The sequence below is a fragment of the Fusarium venenatum genome (assembly GCF_020744135.1).
Source record: "Fusarium venenatum strain MPI-CAGE-CH-0201 chromosome Unknown EDB82scaffold_2, whole genome shotgun sequence".
In the NCBI taxonomy this organism is placed as follows: Eukaryota; Fungi; Ascomycota; class Sordariomycetes; order Hypocreales; family Nectriaceae; genus Fusarium; species Fusarium venenatum.
The window spans coordinates 2,370,724-2,391,204 of record NW_027072130.1 but is presented as its reverse complement, the minus strand read 5'-3'; the positions used below and the strand labels follow the sequence as shown (position 1 = coordinate 2,391,204).

The 20,481-nt window shown below is 48.4% G+C and overlaps 5 protein-coding genes across 5 annotated transcripts; 4 read left to right on the top strand and 1 right to left on the bottom strand.

Moving 5' to 3' along the window:
* The first annotated feature begins 542 nt into the window (after positions 1-542).
* On the top strand, positions 543-3,480 carry EDB82DRAFT_141335 (ribonucleases P/MRP protein subunit POP1-domain-containing protein). The gene has a single exon (XM_025733667.2). The coding sequence runs from the start codon at positions 588-590 to the stop codon at positions 3,309-3,311; it is 2,724 nt and encodes a 907-aa protein (XP_025584550.1). The 5' UTR covers positions 543-587; the 3' UTR covers positions 3,312-3,480.
* On the top strand, positions 3,481-4,314 carry EDB82DRAFT_141346 (Mss4-like protein). Its single transcript, XM_065607058.1, has 2 exons — positions 3,481-3,751; positions 3,802-4,314. Exons 1-2 carry the CDS (start codon positions 3,650-3,652, stop codon positions 4,174-4,176), a joined length of 477 nt encoding a protein of 158 aa, XP_065464594.1. The 5' UTR covers positions 3,481-3,649; the 3' UTR covers positions 4,177-4,314.
* Positions 4,315-4,451: 137 nt separating this feature from the next.
* Positions 4,452-5,525, bottom strand: EDB82DRAFT_523476 (RNA polymerase II transcription elongation factor-domain-containing protein; the record flags this gene model as incomplete). The annotated part of the gene is made up of 2 exons (XM_025733664.1): positions 4,452-5,362; positions 5,417-5,525. 2 exons carry the CDS (start codon positions 5,523-5,525, stop codon positions 4,452-4,454), a joined length of 1,020 nt encoding a protein of 339 aa, XP_025584548.1.
* A 6,512-nt stretch (positions 5,526-12,037) lies between these two features.
* EDB82DRAFT_141255 (uncharacterized protein) lies at positions 12,038-14,435 on the top strand. The gene is made up of 2 exons (XM_025733663.2): positions 12,038-12,837; positions 12,903-14,435. Exons 1-2 carry the CDS (start codon positions 12,194-12,196, stop codon positions 14,368-14,370), a joined length of 2,112 nt encoding a protein of 703 aa, XP_025584547.1. The 5' UTR covers positions 12,038-12,193; the 3' UTR covers positions 14,371-14,435.
* A 3,162-nt stretch (positions 14,436-17,597) lies between these two features.
* EDB82DRAFT_523474 (uncharacterized protein) lies at positions 17,598-20,235 on the top strand (the record flags this gene model as incomplete). Its single annotated transcript, XM_065609115.1, has 7 exons — positions 17,598-17,858; positions 17,924-17,977; positions 18,035-18,647; positions 18,697-18,902; positions 18,956-19,700; positions 19,750-19,899; positions 19,958-20,235. 7 exons carry the CDS (start codon positions 17,598-17,600, stop codon positions 20,233-20,235), a joined length of 2,307 nt encoding a protein of 768 aa, XP_065464593.1.
* Positions 20,236-20,481: the final 246 nt, after the last annotated feature.

Below are 20,481 nucleotides of genomic sequence, written 5' to 3'. Positions count from 1 at the left end.
TTATTAGAGGCGTTTTCATCTTTTCCAAGATACTTCATCTAGTTAGTGATTTTTGATACCATCTTGTTGTCTCTCAACAATCAGCTCCATTGATTGTCCGTCGTCAACCAGATAGCTAGGCTAGGGTGCGATACGAACCTGGCCAAGACCAAAGACTCGTGTTTTAAAGAAGAGTCTGCTCGCTTTCCAATTTGTACGGAGCTTTCGCGAAATATGGACCTGAATGCTTCCAGGATATAATACGGCATTGTGTTCTGCTCAAGCTGATTTAGCGTCCGATCTTCTTCTCTTCAATAAAAACTTACTGTCCGAGATTTGAAATATTTAATAACGATTGTCTTGGCCAGAAATGATGCGAAGGGAGCTAAATATCGTTCTAGAACGAAAAGTACTTTTTACTAAGATGTCGTGGTGCTGTTGGTCAAGAGCCTGGGTGGGTTGGAGAGCCATCCATCATCGTCAGCAACAAGATAGCTTATCGATAAAGCTTTATTTTTGCGCCAACCCTGCGCGTCAAAGTTAATTGATATCAGATCCAATCTCAAAGCTCACAACTTTGACATCCTTGCTATCGACTTTCTTTCACCATGGCTCCGGGATCGTCTACCGGAGCCCAATCTGGGACTGATAGCAGAAAGCGAAAGGCCGATACTCCAGCGGCAAATGGTCGCGGCGACAACTTTGCGCAGAGGCGCCAAATGGTCTACGCAGCACGCAGTATTCCTGCACTACCTGCTGAGACTGCACTCAAAGATGGCGCACTCGATCTTCAGGCCTTCGTGGCTGCTCACGAATTCGAAATCCGCGCTCTGGAACAAAGTATGGCAACGTCCAAGGCCATCGGTAGCAGCCGTGCCTTTCAGAAAGTTCCCCGGGGCTTACGCCGTCGCACGGCGAGCCACAACCCCAAGCGGGTGCCTCGTCGACTGAGGAAGCGCGCAGTCAAAGAGATGAAGGACGACAACACCCCAGTAGTGGAAGCGAGGCGGAGAAAGCCCAGGACAACAAGAGCGAGGATACGGGCCGAGACAGCGCGAAAGTTAGGTATTTTAGCGATGAGGAAGCGCAAGGCTAGTCTGGTGAAGGCCAAAAAGGACGGTAATATCGACATGGAAAAGTCATTGGCTGTTGTAGGACGGGCACCAAGACCAAAGATTCGGCGAAACGAACTGAACGAGCCCCCGAAACCCAAGGCCAAGTTCCGCAAGCGACAAATGAACAAAACCTGGTTACCAACTCACTCATGGCATGCGAAAAGGGCAAGAATGACTGATCCATTGGGCCCTCTATGGCGGTTCGCTATACCGTTGACGCCGAATGAAAAGATTCATCGACCAACCCATCGAGCACAAGGCGACAGAGGAGCGGTCATCTGGGAGACGAGCTACATGAGCACAATTGGCTTGTTTGGCAATCGCGCTGGAATCGAACGCGTTTTGAAACGAATAGGTGTTGTTCAAGATTCATGTTGGAATAACAAGGGAACTAAATGGAGGCTTGGAAGTAGGACGTGGACCGGGGTTTTGAGTCGGGCCATGAATGGAGGACAGCCAAATCACCATGATCGACAAGTTATTGGACCATGCACTATCCTATGGAATCCTGAGTCGCCCACAGCGGAACCAAACCAGGAACCCAAGAAGCAACAGAGACAGGTGTTCTTAAGAATACACCCATCGGCCTTCCTTGAACTCTTTAACGAATTATTGTCGTTGACAAAACAGGAAACCCCTCTACTCTACATTGAGGACCTTCGATTTGAAATCGGCAGTATCGATCTGTCCGGTCCGGGTTCAACAGAGTCCCTTTTGGCTGTGTTGCATCCCTATACCCAGAAAGACAAGACCAAGAATACACACGCAGAGATGTTTAAAGGACTGACAGGGCTTACCAATGCGGCTACCCTACCTGTAGGCACCGTACTGAGTTTGTCAGTGCAGGATCCTCGCTTTCACTACCCCCCGAAGCGCATTGAGCCCCCTGAGGATAATGATGCGCAATTACGATTGCTCGAAAAGATTGCGGCCTGGCCAGCGGAGGAGGGTTTAAAGCCATATGCAATTTTTGACCGAGATGTTCGCCATCGCGCGTCGCTTCTTCCGTCACAGAAACAAGTCGATAGACGGAAAAGCAAAAGTAACCCTGGGACACCTCTCAAACCAATACAAACCGACCCTCCCATCCCTATCACTCTCCTTACCTCACGTACGGGTACTGGTACCCAAACACAAGGCACATGGACCTTAATTGCCCCTTGGAAGTGTATACAGCATATTTGGTACTGCTTAGTGCATTACCCCCTTTCTTCAGGGGGCAACCCGCGCTTTGCAGGCCTGGACGAGATTCGTCAGGTCGCCTTCGAACGAGGCCAGCCTTGGTTTCCGGGAGATTTCCCTGGGACCAAGGCAGGTGCTGATTGGGAGCTTGAAGAGCGGCGTAAAAGGAAGGCGGCTTGGGAGAGGCGGCCAAAGAGTAAGAGAACAATCTGGGAATCTCTCGATCTGGGCGGAGGGAGGAAAGGTGAGGTTGGAGATGGCTTCGCTAGCGATTTTGAGATGCTGTTCGGTACTGCGGGTGCACCGGAAAGTGAAGAGAGTCACGGCCAGGACGCCATGGATGTTGACAACGACGAGTCAATGGACTCAACACAAGCACCGAAGAAGCAAAAAGAGCCGCGCCTATACCAACTCCGCCATATTTCCAAAGATATTTTCTCCCAAACCGTTATTTCTCCTACACCACCTCCAGTACCCACGAACGCCCTTCTAGGCGTCCGCATATCGCTCGTCTCTCGAGGCACAGTCACACCCTGCGCTCGCATCTACCGCCTCCCTTCCCGGCCGTCGCCAGCACCTCAATCCTCCGAAACCGAAGTACCAGCCACCATCCCCCCTGAATCACTATCATCTTCTTCTCTCCCACATGATCTCCGCTCACAATGGCTTTCTCAAGCACCTCCCTCTACTGCAAGCAGGAACAAGCCACCAAGGACTTCAGGCCCTCGCGACTTGGAATCTTTGAAGCGTCAACTTGCTGCTGAACTCATCGCCAAACCTTCACCTTTCCCACCCCTGGCAGCCAACAAGTCTGATTTGAACGGACATCCCCTTGTACCAAATGCCGAGGACCTGGTTGGCTTTGTGACTACTGGATCTTTCAGTCTCAGCGAAGGGCATGGTATGGCCATTGGCTCTATTGCCATTCAAAAGGTCCTTGACGATGTTAAAAAGGATGCGAGGGAAGGAAGGTACTGTATCGTGCGCAACGCGGGTGAAAGTGTTGGATGGCTTGCGAAATGGGAAGCCGTTTGAACGGAGCACATTAAGCGCAGGTCAAAATTCCTGCGACATACTTCAGAGTTTATTGAAATGAGATCACTTGAAGCGTGTGTATAATCAGGACCGAACCTGATCTGCAGTTACTAGTGGATGTTCGCTTACTGCGCCCTTCGACGCCACGAGTTCAACACGAAAAATAATGAAATCGACAACAGCCAAGCACCCAAAAAGCAAGGAAGTGAAAGGCGTCGTTGACACTCACGGCTCGTCTATATAAACGTACGAATGACGGAGTCATACAACCCACAAAATACAACTTAACCACTTGTTACAAAATAAATGCTTCAATATCCTGGTTCCTCAACAGCGCTATGACTTCAGAGCAACATCCGACGGCTGTCTCTGGCGGGTGCCTTTGCGGTTCTGTACGTTATAAAGTGACATTCCCGTCCAGTCATGAATGGAAGAGAGGCGTAACTATCATCTCTCCATCTGATCTTCACATGCTGATCCATCTGCGAAGTGTTCAACATGTCAATGCTCCCAATGCCGTAAGAATGGCGGGTCACTTATCGCATGGCTGCACAAGGTGCCCGTATCAAGCGTCGTTTTCATCTCTCAGTCAACGCTGTCGCGATACCATGCTACACCAGACGCTGCGCGTGGCTTCTGTACTAAGTGCGGTAGCTGGCTCTTTTGGCGTAGTGAGCAGTCGAACTCGATGAGCATGTCGGTTGGAACTTTTGACCAAGAGGATCTCAAGCAGTGGGGCCTGAAATTGGCGTACTCAGAGGTGCACCTGTGGTCCGAGGATGCTATCGAGGGTATATCAGATCATTTACCCGGGGAGAAGTGGAAGTACCATGACAAAGGAGAGGGTGCCGAGAAAGTTGGATAGTGTGTTTCGGAAATTCCACATTTGTCCATGTCGTCGTAGTTCTTGTTCATATGTTGCTATTTATAATAGTATAACTAAATTTCGAGACCAAGAAAGAGTCTTGAGGTGTGCTGGTGGTATCGTTAAACATTGTGCCTTTCGGAATGAACCTCTACAACGCCGGGTTGACCAAATAACCGTTGTGCGACAGATATTGAACCGTCTCCCTGAAAACTCCAAGTAAACCCAAAACCAAACTCCTCCAAAAGATAGCCAGTAATTCACTCTGTCATCTTCTAGTCCTCTTCACTAATCTCACTCTCATCACCGTCGGGGCTCTCCTGTTGGCTGTTCTCAAAGTTTTCAAATGCATCCTCGAGCTCCTTAGCAAGATCCAACTCGGGCTCTTCCTCTTCGGCTTCCTCCTCTTCATCTACGTCCATAGGGTCGGGCCCCGTTTCATAATGACTGCGGTTGTTGACGGGACTTGGCAACTTGAAGTCAAGGTCGGGCTCGTCATCCTCTTCACCATCAGCATCATCTCCCTCGGATTCGCGCTGGTCCATAAACTCGTCAAATCGGCGGAAAGAAGGAAAGGCCGGGGAGAAGTCGGTTCTACGCGCCGTGCTAGTGTCGGCGCCAGGGTTCTCCACCAAAAGACCACCATCATCGTCATCATCCTCCTCTTCATCTTCTTCGGGAGCTGGTGTACGTTTCTTAGATTCGGCAGGCTTCTGTTGCTGCGCAGGCATTGGTACAGGGAGTGAGAGCGCGACATTCTTGGGTGCCTGCTTCTTCTCGGGTTTGCGCTTGACTTCTTTCTTCTGAGTAGATGGCTTGGCGCGTGCCTTTGTCATGGGCTTCTCTGTGTCCGTGTTGTTCTTTTCTGTTTTGGCACTGGCTTTTGACGCGCTGCTATCGATATGTGGAAATTGTCGACGTAGACTATCGGGATCGCTATTACCAGGCAGTCGAGTGACGTTCATCTTGAAGGTAGAGTCGACAAGGTCGAGAATGAAGGCCTCACGGCTGGGATCGAAGTAAAGGACATATTGGCCGCTGTCGGTATTTCTTGTGCCTGTGAAGGCATACTTCTCGTCGTTATCGGTATAGGTGAGGTCGTATGAGGTTGTTTTGCCAGGGACCGAGGGTTTTATGCGGGCCGAATTTGGGGCTTGGTCTGATGAGAGAGTAGGTTTGTGGTTGTCTAAAAGGGATGTGAGTACTAGGAAGTTCGGTTACAGGAGCGAAGTAAACACACATTGTATGCCAGTAAAGATTTCATTTGAGGTTTTACCCAAGAGTGCGTCACCAAGGATAACGGGATAGTTGCCCGTCTTTGTCGGGTCAATGAGGCCAGACGCTGCCATGATGTGATGCGCGACAGAGCGTGAAAAGGTTCAAGTACAAGAGTTTGAGGGTATCTATGTTTAAAATATAATGATGGGTGTTGGAGTATCGTATGTTGGCGGCTGATAATGTCCAAATGGTAATGATCGAGTGTTATTCAAGGACGAAGTTGACGCGCAGGTGAAGGAAAGGGAAGTCCGGAGGAGGGTCTGGTCTGGGGTCTAGAATTAAGTAAGTTAAGTGTTAGTTAGTGGGGATACCCGACGGCAACAGGGGGGCCCGAGAGTGCAAGTGGAGGCATAATACAAAGGAACCTACACCCACATGTCTGGGTGGATGTAAGGTTAACAAGAATAACCTCACAAAGTTACACAAACAGATTGTGATTATATGAGTGGTTCGTCAGATACTTGGGCTCCGTGATACACAATGACGTCCATACCATTCATTGGGTCCTCATTTGCTCTTATTAACATAACAGCTTTAAGCCATGCGACTCAGCTGAGAAACTGATAAAGGTTTACACATAAGCTTTATTTACAACAAAGAGGGCTGACGTTTTATTTTGTAACAGTCTTTCAGGTTTTTGAAAGGCGGGTGACTTGACCTCAATCGCACCAACGGTTAATTCTTTCAGAGACACATCCCTAGTTGGGTAGTATCACAATTGGCCTGTTTTCAACATCACTTGACAGGGCTTTGGCTTTGACAAGGCAATCTTTAAACCCCCAGTCTTATGATTTATTCTTCAAAAAATTGCGTATGGTATTAAGCTGGGTCTTTCATTAAGCCCGGTGTTCTAAAGCTCTCCAGGTGAATTTGAAGTAATGTGACTTATGTATAGAAGCTTCACGATCCCGATTCAATAACTCTTACCTACAGTTCCAAGAACTCATATAGCCCTTTCCATACTAGAGACACAGATTTAGTTTAATATAAGTCCGAATGAAATTTCGCTCTTTATCGCCCTTCTTTGCTACACGTGCACCGTATAGGATGATTGTTTTCAACCATGTTTCGAGGCGTCCTTTCTTCTCTGACCATGACATGGCGGCTCAAACGAAAGGCGTCCATATATAATTTTTATGCTTATATAATTAAAAACGCTCAATGAGCTTTGATGCAATGATCTCAACCTTGTCAATAACCAAATGGGGTTATATTTGGCAGGCATGGGTTGAAGACAGTGTCATCGGCAACCAGGCCTTCATCGTACTTATAGGTATATGCAGCGAATGGGGCCTACAGTATCGTTTGTCTCTCTCTCCGATCTTGAATTGGCCCTGGAGCTAGCTATAGATAGACGATCTTGCGAACTTGACTTGCCGTGATGTGTTTCTGATCAGCAAGCCACTAGACTAGATACTTACATGTTGTTGGTTCGGTCGGACTCCAGGTCACTCACTGATCAGGATGAGACAGGACATAGAACGATGCAAGGAAGTGTATAGCCTTTGTCAGTGCTGAGACGGTGACTCGGTCCGTGATACAAGTTCCTATAACTTTCGGATGGCTCAGGCACTTTATAGTACTGCGTTAAATCACCCAACATCCTGCATATTCCTTACTGTTGATGAAATAATAACATCATTGGTGGTATATTCAGAAGAGAGAGGATTACCCAGGATCAGGGTTTATATCCTACTATAAGGCTAAACAAGGACTGTTTCCACAGTACCTCCTAACGGGCGAAACATTGAAACTGGTGGGGTCAAGTCAGAGGACGAGTTTGACTCTGAAGACGATGCATGTTCCAGAGAGTAATCTTGTGATGTTAGTCGGTGAGAAGCGTTACACGGACAATGTAGTCCAGTCGGCATGATTGATGATGGTTATAGCTAGCTGCCTGTCTAATTATGCAAGGCAGGGCAAGATGAAAAAGAGTGATGGTATTGTCATACACCGACTTTTTGATTATATTTCTTCTGTCGGGTCCCTTACCTATCTTTTCGTGTCCAAGCTCCTTGTGTTTCTCTTGTCTGTGCACTTACATTGCCATAATAGTAGGATGCTCGGTCTCGGGATTGATCGTATCGACAAACACACGAATGTCTTTAGCCTATCCCGCTAGACCCCTGAATTATGTCGCAAGTCATGTCAACTGATGCTGGCTGTCAACCAACAACTGTTGGTGATAAGTCAACCGTGTTGGTTTGTTTTTTGTTTGTACCCATAGCTTGGGTAAAAGCGTTGATCGCTATTTCAGCCCGAGGTCCGGTATATTTTGCAGCATATTAATTTGAACCTTTCAGACTGCAAACGGACGAGACGCCATCGGTTCAAAAGGATGAGCATGTGTTGAAATACTACATAGTTATAGTCTGGAGTGGAGCATTGGGTGCCTTATGCCCTGTCACAAGAGAGGTCAACCGTTGTTGATGGCTCGTCTTGGCTTCGGGAATCGTCGATCCGCGTCGATCACTTATGCAGCCCGTTTTTGTTTGCCAGCATACAGACAGTCTGGCGACCTTAGTACACTTGACTTGGGACCTAAGTTAGGCAAGAATAAGGCATAATAGAATTGGGTTATAATGGCCACAAATAGTTTAAAGCGGCATGCAGTGAGTGGCCGCCAAGGTTTTGAGGTCTGCGTTATCAGGACGATGCTGGTTTTTGATGTCTCGGCTCTGATACATAGCTATTGGTTGATGTAGTACGGAAGATCTAGCTTCTGTCTTTTGACTTCCAGCTCAGCCCAGCTCAGCCCGCGTGAACTTGGTCATCGTGTTGACAGCCTTGGGCGACATTCATCGCTGGAAAGCCAAGTTCAGTGCTCAATTAAGACTCAGCTCTGCCACCCATCCAACGCGCACAAGCTTTGGCCAAGTTCGAGTTTCTGACTCGATGATAGGCGTTTTTACTATGAAGTTGGACTAACTCTTAGTTCCCGCGAGCTTGCGTCTGCGAGGAGCACAGCTGCCGCCAATCTGAGGTCGAGGGTCTCTCTTTGGCTGGTGTGTCGGGTTGCAGCTAGTTGGCCATTAAATTGATCGGCCGATGCTTCGGCCGGACAGGCGGTTGAAGAGTCAAGTACTAACTAGGCAAAGGCGAACGGCCTTTTGGTGGCATGTGTTGGGTAGGCTACTAAGTAAGGAGTTTCAGCTAATTCATCAGGTGCCTTTGAATAGCTGTGCCAATAGGGCATGTTAAATTGACTTGAAAACATGAGCAGCTTTGATCACAGGGATGGAGGGCCTGGAACTTGCAGAACAGTTGTCAGCTCTCAACGGCTCACATCATATGCTCCCGACGTCTCCCTTGCCGTTACAATTCCAGGTCTCTCAGACGGCCTTGCAACCGCATACGTTAAACAGTTGAATGAACTGCACGGTATGTATCTCGGTCAGAGAACACTAAATGGGCCCCAGTCTTTTACAAATTCCTCCGGGAGGAAAACCCTTGATCGAGGGGCGTGGGGTTTTCCCTTGGCCCAAGTTCTTAGAGGTTATCACTCCGAGACATGCGGGTGATCTACTAATGAGGGATATCAAGATCTGCGCAAATCACAGACAATTCACATTATAATATGTGATAGACAAGCAAACAATCTTTCATCGATCGGAAAATCTGGAGACTCATCATGTGAGGCTTTTTTTTCTCTGTTCATGATATGTACATCATACCTGTATGCTGATCTCAGTGTTGGGGATAATTACTGTATCCTATCGCCGATGATAGCATGTTTGCTTTTTTCGTTATTCTGTTTCTTATCAATACCATTTCAAGGGTGCCCAGTTCGGCATGGAGCTCGCCCGAATATTTGGGAAATGAAGATGCGGTGATCATCGGAAGTGTTTTTCATTCTTCAATTTTTCGTCCCCCAAAGTGTGCCATGGTTGGCCGCCATATTGTAACACAAACAAATAGGACTCGCTCATCCCAGGCTCACATTGAATGATGCATTATTAGTGACTACTACGGCTGATACATATTGCGCTTGCACTGCAGTACACAATACCTACGTGTAAAGATGTGATGGTATTGCTGTGGGTCAAACTCGATGTCCTACATATGTGCCAAAAGAAAGCATTAGTTACTAGGTTATTCTTAGCGAGGCTATCATGAGTTATTGAGTCAGGGCGGTATGTCTGCTTCCTGATTGGCTACCAAAGTGTTTACGGAAAGTGTTTATCGAGATTCATACAAGAGTTATATCTATGTACTACCTAACTTCTTGGTTAGAATATCGATTCCACACATCCACATAGATTATCTGTACTAGCTGTATTCCTGCCGCATCAACTGACACGGCTTGTGCCAATTGACAAAGGATCGACAAGCAAAATTTATAGGTTGATCATTAGAGTAATTGGTTAGTCTAGGAACTACAGAGCTTTCGTTTTACGTCATGATAGGCAAGAGGATCAACATATCGGATTCCGACAAAAATTGCTTGACTTGACGTGCCATGTAGTCAAGTCGGTAAAAGAGCCCGAACTAGACTACTCCTCGAGACGTTCTTTGTATGAAATAAAGTGATTGCTATCGTCAACCTTCAAGAAGCAGCAGTCTTTTTATTCGTTGTATGGTCCGTGGGTCATAGAAGCAAAACACCGGGAAACAAAGCAATCGCTGACGAAGTGAAGAGCAACCAGCAACACAAACGGTATTCGTAACAATAGTGGGATAGTGAAGCTAATGATGTTGGCTTCTTCTTGGCGATGGGCCTCATTCGGTGAACGAGACACTCCCTGTCAAGCCCGTGACGCTTTGTCTGGCTTGACCTACCTGACCTTACCGGACTGCCGGGGACAAATTCAGGACAGGAACAGGAACGGCTTTTGATGGTTACATCTAATTTGCGGCACAGATGATTCAAGACAGGCAACTCCCCGCCGTTGTGAGACGACACGGGACTGCTATACGACGGGGGGCACAGTTGGTGGTCAAGATCAATTGCAACCGCTTGATATACTTAGGTATACTAGGAATAGAGACAGACAATAGGTTGCTCGTTACAACACAAAGGGAGAGACTGGAAATGCAGACTTGAATACTTTAAGGGGTAAGAAAAGGCATCCCCCTACATTGTGCAAGTTTCTCTTATGATTAATATAGCTACACATTCTTCCTGTGACTCTTGTTCCCCATTTATCCTCCCTCACACACTTACTTAACACCCCTGTCTCGCTTTTGGTTTGCCGCCCTGCCCTTGTAAGTCATTCGCTCGTCCAGTCAGCCGAACCCTGGCATTGACATTGACATTGACGTTTGACCCGTCCCGAGGTGATTAACTGACTGACTGATTGATTGATCAATTATTTGCTTGGGCCAGGTCAGATCTAATTTTCGGGTTGTTGGTGGACTCTTTACATTCGATGGATACCCAATGGCCAAGACCGAATATGAATAAGAATGAGGCGGATGAACAATCATGGATATTCCTATTTCGCATGTCGGATACTCCGTACACTTTTCAATCTTGATGTTGATGATGATGTGGATGGGTTTGTATCGAACCGAGTCGAATGAAACAACGTGTACCGTGTAAACAACATTGTTCGATAGTCCCTTGATGCATGGGAATGGTAGGTAGTTGGTTGAATCGAGTACCGACCTACGGATAACCTGTTTCCCCATTATAACAGCATCAACAACCCTGTAAGCTGTACCGTGAACTCAATTCAATTCAACTCACTCAACTCTAGCCTTGTCTCTGATCTGCTCACCTCACCCCATTACGGTTTGGCCCTGAACCTTTGAATGCTCTCTTTCGGAGCAGATATCCCTCCTGCCCTCCCAACTAATAAAGAGGGTCGGGTCAGTCCCCTCCTGTCTGATTCTGGTCAGGCTATTAATTAAATAAGAGCTCACCATCCCACCCCATCACATCCCGGCTTCTTGGACTGCCCTCGACCTTGGTCTTTTAAAACTGACGACTCCATCCGCTTCTATCTCGGATTTCTTAGTCTTGTTTCCGGCTCATATTTGCGCCCATCGGAATCTTTGTTTCTATATCGAGTACAGAACATTCAATACTTCTGTCTCTCTTCTCTTCTCTCTTGGTACAGTACCCGGATATTTCACACTTGAACTTATACCCAGGCGCATTTCCTTCTCTGCCTCCCACACACACACTCTCTGTGTCTTTTGTCGCTATCTAGTCTACCTAGTGGCGCAATCTTCAACCATCGAACTTTATCAACTACCTACCTCAACCCGTCGTCATTCTTCGATCCACACCAAACCTACCTGCAACGTTCTGGCCGGAATTCTTATCCCAGCAACTGGTATTGGATCGAATGCAAGCCCAAGATTTGAATTGCCAAAACCTGACTCAAATCCGAGAAAAAGAGGTGTCGCATACTGCCAACTGTCAACCGCCAGCTGAATTACCCTAATCTGGTCTGGTCTGGTCTGATTTGTTCGCTCCATTGTTGATCCAACTTCGAAAGACACCGGAACCGCCCAACCCCATACATTAGGTAGTACCTGCCTCCTACAGTACTAGGTACATACCAAGTCAAGATTCAACCGACTTTCAGTGCCTCACCATACGCAAATAAACCAAATCACGACAACCTCGTCTCTCTTAATTCTCAGCTTACAACAACCATTTCCCATACCGATCTTGTCTTTTCTCTCGACGATGCACTGAGATCATAGCATCCTCCGACCCGCCTCGACTCGACAACTTCACCGCCAAATTTCTCACCACCCCTGGCTAACGAGCCGTTTTCCCCAAGCCATGATCGCGACAGCCCTTCGCCAGAGTCCGATCATCGCTGTCGGCATGGCTAACTCCACCACAACCACAACAACGCCTTCAACGACCACAAGCGTTAGCCCTGGCGTCAACAACGGCGCAGACACTAACACAGGTGTCACAGCTCCTGAGCTAAACGATTTGGACTACTTCGTCAATGTTCTTCAATTACAAGATGGCAGAACGGAGAACCAGATCGAGGATGCTCTTGTGTCTAAAGCAAATGCCCTCGGCATCTCGAGTGCGCCAGTCGCTGATAAACGCAACACGTCAAGCGTCGAGTCGGCTTCCACAGCCTACAATGCGCGGACATTCTCCATGCTTTCTGGCGGTTCAACGAGTACCGCCTTGACGGCACACTCGTCATTGTTTGGTCCACCTACACCTGACCCAGCGCCATCGAGTGGTCGTCAATCCAAGGATCTAAGCTTCGGTCAATACGATCGATATCTATCCGTGATCGATCCTCATCATAACCACCCAAAAACAACGAGGCAATCGCTTTCGCCCGCCAACCCTCCTCCAAGCATTTTTAGCGGCAAGACGAAGCGTAGTCTGTTCAGTGTCAAATCAGGTTTCAAATTGCGATGGAAAAAGAGGTCCCCTCAGCCAATTCAGGTCGTTTTGTGCGTTGTAACCCGGACTCAGATGGATATGTATCACAAGCAGAACATACTGACTATTGGCATAGGACCTGTGTGAGCTGCCGTGCCGATTTTAAGAGTTCGAAATCACTACACAGCGTTTCATGCGGCCATACCTATTGCGATAATTGTTTAAGATCACTCATTCATGCGGCCATGTCTGATGAATCTAGCATGCCTCCAAGGTGCTGTGCCCAGCCGCTACCCGGCTCGGTGATAAGGGATTTGCTTAGCCGCGATGCTCAGCAGGAATTTTTGAAGGCTATCGTCCAATACAGCACACCCTGGCAAGCGAGGATATTTTGTTCGAATCCGTCCTGCGGCGAGTTCATTCCACCGCGTCAAAAACTGGACCTCAAATACCCATCCAATGTTACATGCCGTAAATGTAACACTAAAGTTTGTCTTATGTGCAAACACAACGCTCATCCTACCGGAAAGGACTGCCCTGAGGATTGGGAGCTGGATCAGGTTATCAAAACAGGGGATAAAGCCGGTTGGAAAAGGTGCTACAAGTGTCAAAATTTGGTTCCACAAGAAAAGGGGAGCTCACGCATGACTTGCAAGTGCAAAGCCCAGTTTTGCTATACCTGCGGCGGTGTGTGGGATTCTACTTCCGGATGCCCTAACAGTTGTGGACAAGAGGAAGAGATGGAACGAAGGAGAAGGGAGGAGCAGGTTCAGTTGGCTGAGTATGAGGAAGAGAAAGCTATGCAAGAGACAGCTGCGGCGGCAGCCTCAGCCGAAAGGCTCGAAGCCGAGCGACGAACGCACAACAACGGGGACTTCTCTGACATAGCCAAGACGCAAAAGCAAGAGATGACTCGCTTCCTCAATTTTTCTGAAGAAGGTAGAGAGCACATGCGGTCTCGGTTTGTCGAGGAAAAGAGGGCGATGTTGCTACGACATGTGGAAGACGAGAAAAAGATGGAGGAAAGGCACGCCAAATCGATTAGTCAGTTGGAAGATCGACAAGTGGCTGCTGAGATGGACCTCCGAAATACCTTGGAAGCAAGTGCCCGCAGTGTTAATATTCGACTGAGGCACATGGAAGCTTATTGCGACGGTCTGGGACGTAGTAGTGGAAGCTCAAGTCCAGACTCGGCAAGTACTCAGCCTCAGCGTGTGGTCACCGAACGTGATCTTCGTGAACTGGGCCAACAGTACAACATCCGCGATGGCATGGAAAGGTCACATCAAGCCAAGATCAACGTCATGAGAGACCGCCAGGCCAGGCGCATGGAAGAGCTCATCGACCAACAAGAGACCGAGCACGAGAATCTCCTCAACCAAAACCGTGATGAACTCGACGAGTTGGCAGCCCAAGCGGCACATGAGGAAGAAATGCTGGCCAGCACCTTTTCGTCACGGAAGGCTAAGCTTGTACGTCGATGGGAATTGGCTATTGAGATCCTTCGTAAGGAGCTTGAAGCTCAAAATGGCGTCAAGTACGCACCCATTCCTACACCAACATGGCCCGAAGATAAGGCGCATGTTCCCACTTCCATCGAGTGAGAGCAACTATGGCTTTGTTTTTGAGGGAATGTATAGCAACGCTGTTGCACAACCACATTCACGAAATGATTCACCTGCGTTTTACGAATCTCCTTGATATCACAGGATATACCTATACGTCTTTTCCCCTTATAATTTCTGTCTGATCGTCGACAGTTTTCTTTCGCAGCATGATACCAGGTCCCGACGGCCACGGAAAGCGGATGACTTCCTCATTCGTTTCCGTTGGTTCTTTTTCTTTCCTTTTTCTTTCCTTTTTCTCTCCTTTTTCTTTCTCGGAGTTGTAGGCATCTGTTCAAAAGCATGACTCTATCATCATAACCGCGTGCTTTTTCGTCTCTATTTCAAATAGGGGCAATTATGAAGGGCAAGGACCCATTCTGCTATGGCGCTCTATTGGTTACTATCATACCCAGACATTGGTCTTAATAGAGCGGTTTTTTTTGTTTTTTTTTTGCGATATAGAGATATGAGTGGGTGACAGACTTGGATTAGACACTGTCTTTTGTTTTGGATCAGTCTCCACGAGAGATGTGTGGAGGTCCGGATGATTGTGCATAATTGTTTATACCCCGGGCTCTATCTAGATAGGATTTGAAATGACAACTGAATGAATCAGACCACGCTCTTTATGTGCATTGGTCGGTAGTATTTATCACCCGACTTTGCAGTGAACAACGTATGGCTTTGGCAAGCAGCACCAGATTGATTACCTACAAAGAGAGCGAGATCTAATCTGCTGCCTACGATGACTCTGACTGAAAGGGGTTTACGAATCCAATTACTTGGGCCTGAACTTGGCTCTTTCAGATTCCCTGTTGGCCTCGGCCGCTACATGCTATGTTCCAGTTAGGGCATCAACGGGCCTCAGGATATCAGAAAAATTGACCGCTGGAAGCATAAGAAACGAAATTAGTACGTCAGTTTATGCTCCTTAGACTACTTGTTTTTATACCCTAAGTCTCAGGAGGTCAACTTTTCTGCTACCCGCTAGATGGGGGAGGGCTGACGTTGGTGTTCAATCCAGGGCCCTTCATTGCAACTGAATTAAGTGCCCTCGTTATCGTGCAAGGGTGGGCTGACCTTCGCCATCACCTCCATTTGGTTTGTTTGCCAGGGCTGGAGTCGCATTGTAAATCAAAGTGGCAAACACGGCTCGTGTGTCAGAGAATACAGCAATTCCTTTCCTCCCCCTCTATCTTCCCTCTTCTGTTGCCTTCTTGTGGGAGCGTATTAATGTGTGTAACGTGGGTGATATGAGGACTCGGCTTGTGATACGAACCACCTACACACCCACCCACCCCAATGCAGGTTATCGTTGTTTGTTTACGGCTGTGGCTGTATGTCGTTTCTCTCGTTTTAGAAAGGTGCTTCGGCAATTCAAGTAGACTTTCAATAGTCTCGTGCGTGTATCCTGTGCTAGAACGAATGATACTGGGGTTGGATATGAAACAGGAACATTAGCTCGAGGACTTTTAACACTAGTGGGTTTATAAATAGGAGACGCCATGTCTAAGCAATAATTAGCCTTTTTGCAGTTTTCGGGGTTCGTATGCTTTATTAGCGTAGAAGAGCTTCTTTTCTCGGTTCTCTTCCGAGTATATGCATACATATGACAGATCAAACCTCGTTGAAGCCCTCAAAAGCCGAAGGTGTAAGCAACAAAGAAACCACCACCCACTGTTTCACTCGCTTCTGCAAACACGACTGCATATCGCCGCAGAGAGTAATGCGGCACTGGGCCAGATTGGTTGCCCATTTGATAGACGAGCTAATGCTGGCGCCCGCAACCAAAGAAGGGCAATGTTTCAACGGTCAAAGAACCCTGAGTGGGACGATACATGGCAAGCACACCGGGCTGGCAGGCTGGCAGGATGGTGATCTGATACTGCCAGGCCGCCATCAGAGGTAAGAAGTTTCGTAACACTTAACATGTTTATAGGATAAGAAAAGGTAAATCTCGAGGGCAACAGACGGTAAAGTGTTTTGTTTTGAAAGCTGCCGTTTGTCGTTGTGGCTTGTAAACGTATCCATCTCGTTGCTATACGCATTGGCTAATGAGCGAGCGGGGGACTTGTCTTGGTATTCCCTAGCAGGAAGGAAGGGTATTCAGGCACTGTCACGGAGAAGCGTGAATGATGTTGTAGGCGAAGGGTAGTCTTGTCACAGCACAGCCAAGGTAAAAACAATGGCCAAGTCACGATAGATGGATGGGAGGTCGAGGCTATTATAAGCTACCCAGGTAGGTACTGTCTGACTCTGAGAATCGAACCTTATGGACCGATCTACTAAGGCATCTTCATTCTACTAGCTTACAAGGGTCCCATCCCCTGACGGCATTCCTTGAGCGTCAATCAAGAGACCCCTAAAGGCACTAGGCCAAAGAACTACCCAGCTGCCCATGGAGAGAAATTTAGTTCCCTGGTGGCGTCTGCTCATGAAACCCAACCCGTAAAGACTAGGCTCAGCCACAATCAACCAAACCCTATCCAATCCGGTGCCGTGTTACACTGTAGCTTCAGTGGAGTGTTTCCTTTTCCATTCCCTCACTCCGCCGACCGACCAGTCGATCTCCATCTCCATTTCATAGGTCTCCAGTTCCATTTCCGCTTGCACCTTTCATTTGATTTGCATCTTGTTTTCCTTCCACATTATCTTATAAACTGTTCGAATCTCTTGGTTGGAACTTGTTTGTTTTGTGTCATTGTTTCTGCGTAATACGGGTGCGCGCGTATTCGTTCTTCTGTTTCGTTCTGTTCTCTCTCACTCTCTCTCACTCCCTCTCACTCTCTCTCTTCTACCCCCGCCATCCATCATTTCCGAGAGGCCGTGCTGTCTCGACGACTATCGATCGGCCCAACCAGTCCCTGGCACAGAATCAATTGAGACCCCCGCTGCGGATTGCGAAGCTCTCCCCATCAGAACACTACGGCCCCTTCTGCCAACAGCTTCACAGCACATTTGTCACTATTGTCGCCTCGACTTGACTCGAGCCCCCAAGAGTTTTCATCGCATTCATAGTAGACGTTGGCGTCGTACTTAATCACAGAGGCTGGTCTATCGCTCCGTTACAGCGACACTTCCTGCCCAATCGCTACTCCACGACCCGAACAGCTCGAGGAATGTGAGCCACCACCTCGACAAGGTCTCACAGTTAGAAACCTCGAACGGTTCCTGATAAGCTTCAGTATATAAATCCTTCGGAATCTCAGATTGCGCTCGATACCATGAACGACTACAATCCGTCGGCGAACGACGCCTTCTCTCCTCAACAGGAACGCGGAAGATCAGGCAGCATGATGTCCTTGGGCTACATTCCAACAAATACTCAGGGTCCTCCGTCAGACAACGGTGGCGCTGCCGTTGACGATGTCATGAACAAATCCCAGAATCCAGATGGCGAAAGCACTTCTCCTACACAACCGGCCGGTCCATCTGGTGCGAATTCTGAACAGTTCAAACAAGTTTCAGATGTCTTGTCCTCTGAGGTACAATCAACCTACGAGGGAGTGGTATAACGAGGTTTGAACCATGGGCTAACTTCACTTTGCAGATCGGTATTGTTACTCTGCTAAATCGTCTCAAGCAGAGCATAGCTTCAGCAAAGGTGAGTGGTTATTCAAGCTTCCGAAGCGACTCGTTTCGCTGACAAGTTATCGTGTAGGAATTCGCATTGTTTCTCAAGAAGCGGTCCAGTCTCGAAGAAGATCATGCCAATGGTATCAGGAAGCTCACACGTACGACTCAAGAGGTCATGCGCCGGCCTGACCACCGCCAAGGCACGTTTGGTAGCGCATACGAAGCAATGGCGAGCACCCACGAACGCATGGCCGAGAACGGAATTGAGTTTTCGAAAGAGTTGCACCAAATGCACGATGAGCTTATGGAGCTCGCCGGTGTTGCAGAACGCAGCCGCAAGTCGTGGAAGCAAAATGGCCTGTCCGCCGAGAATAAGGTTGCGGAGATGGAACAGACTATGCGTAAGAGCAAGGCCAAGTACGACTCTCTCGCCGACGATTACGAGCGAGTTAAGACAGGCGAGTCGCGCCAGAGCGGCAAGATGTTCGGTCTCAAGGGTCACAAGTCTGCTCAACAGCATGAGGGCGAGTTGCTGAAGAAGGTTCAGGCCGCCGATTCTACATATCACGGACATGTCCAAGCGTTGCAGGCTGAGAAGGCCCAGCTCGTTTCGACGACACGTCCAGAAGCCATTCGAGCCCTGCAGGACTCCATCAAGGAGATTGACGCTGGTATCTCTTTGCAAATGCAGAAGTTTGGTAAGTTTTCCAGTATTGCCAAAGTGCGATCTTCACTTACATTTACTAGCCTCCTTCAACGAACGTTTGCTATTAAGCAACGGTCTGAGTGTGAGCCCTATTCACGGCCCGGGAGGTCAGGGCAGCAGTTCCCAGCGCAGCCTGCGACAGGCCGCTTCGTCGATCGATAATGAGAAAGACTTGAATGATTATGTCACAGCGCAGCACAGAAGCGTACCCGCCAACACTGGCGAGGTTGAGTACAAGCGTAACCCAGTAAGTAAAATGCATCAACAGGTAATTAGCCTCGTCGCTTACGCCAATTCTAGGTTCTCAACCCCCCAAACTCTAGCGGTCATGTACCAGGTGGTCCCGTTCAACAACCTGCCACCGTGCAATCACCTGTATCACAGACACCGCCTCAAGGGGGCTTCTCTGGGCCCCAGCCCCTTGGCCCGGGATCAAGAACCAGTACTCTGGGACTTGGCCCCATCACTGGTATTACTGGCGATTCTTCTTTCCCTTCTGACGACCCGCGCCCATTCTCGCAGCCTCATAACAGGAGCTTCAGCCAAGGAAACATGCCACTGCAGCAGGGCGGCCCCGGATCCGCACCTGGACAACAGTTCCCGGGCCGTGGCCCTAATCAGCAAGCACCTAGCCAGAGATATGGCAACGGCGGTTCCGTCAGCTCAACTGGTCCACCACAGCTGGGTGCATTACCCTTCCAGCCGAGTGACTCTCCTTCTCAACAAACTGGCCCTCATCAGCCTCCTCACGAACGCACGGGTAGCGGTGCAATTATGGGTCATGGACCTCCGGGTGCTGGACGATCACCGCCTCCTTACGGGGCGTCTAGTCATCCCCCACCTGGTCCTGGGCCTTCTGGGCCTTCGAAGCCAGTGTTCGGCCTACCACTGAGTCGTCTTTATGAGCGGGACAGTCTAGCTGTACCAATGGTGGTCCACCAGTGTATCCAGGCGGTAGATATGTACGGCCTTAATGTGGAGGGTATCTACCGGCAATCTGGATCTATGGCTCACATTCAGAAGCTGAAGAACATGTTCGACACAGGTATGTTGTGCTGGATCATTGTCAGAGGACAGAACTAATCATGTAACAGAGTCTTCCAGCCCAGCTCTCGACTTTAGGAACCCCGAGAACTTCTATCATGATGTCAACAGTGTCACCGGTCTATTGAAGCAGTTCTTCCGGGACCTCCCTGACCCCTTACTTACTCTCGAGTATCACGATAGCTTCATCGCTGCTGCCAGTATGTTTCTCGCCTCCCAAGTGAATTACCACAGGAAAGTACTGACTAGTATACGCAGAGCACGAAGATGATACACTTCGCCGTGATTCTCTTCACGCTATCATTAACAGTCTGCCTGACCCCAACTATGCTACTCTCCGTGCCCTCACCCTTCACCTCGGGAGAGTTATGGACAATAGCCATGTGAACCGTATGAACTGTCACAACCTTGCCGTCATTTTTGGTCCTACACTCATGGGTACTGATCCCAGCACCGCCATTGCTGATGCGGGCTGGCAGATCAAGGCTATCGACACCATCCTGCAGAACACACTGCAAATCTTCGACGAGGATTAGTTAGACTTGTATCTGCGTCACATTTTGGGTAAGGGTAAGAGGGACCTAATGGGTATAGTTTGTTAAGGGGAAAGAAGGGGGAGCTTGGTTCCTTCCGTCCATGCTAGCTCATTTATGTTGCATGGCGTCTCGTATCTAATGCATGTTCGTCTCTTCGTACTTGGAACTTAGTGTAAGATAATTACTGGACAGTCATCTTGAGCGCGCCTCTACAATTGTATATGATTTCCGCAATCCAAATCTTAT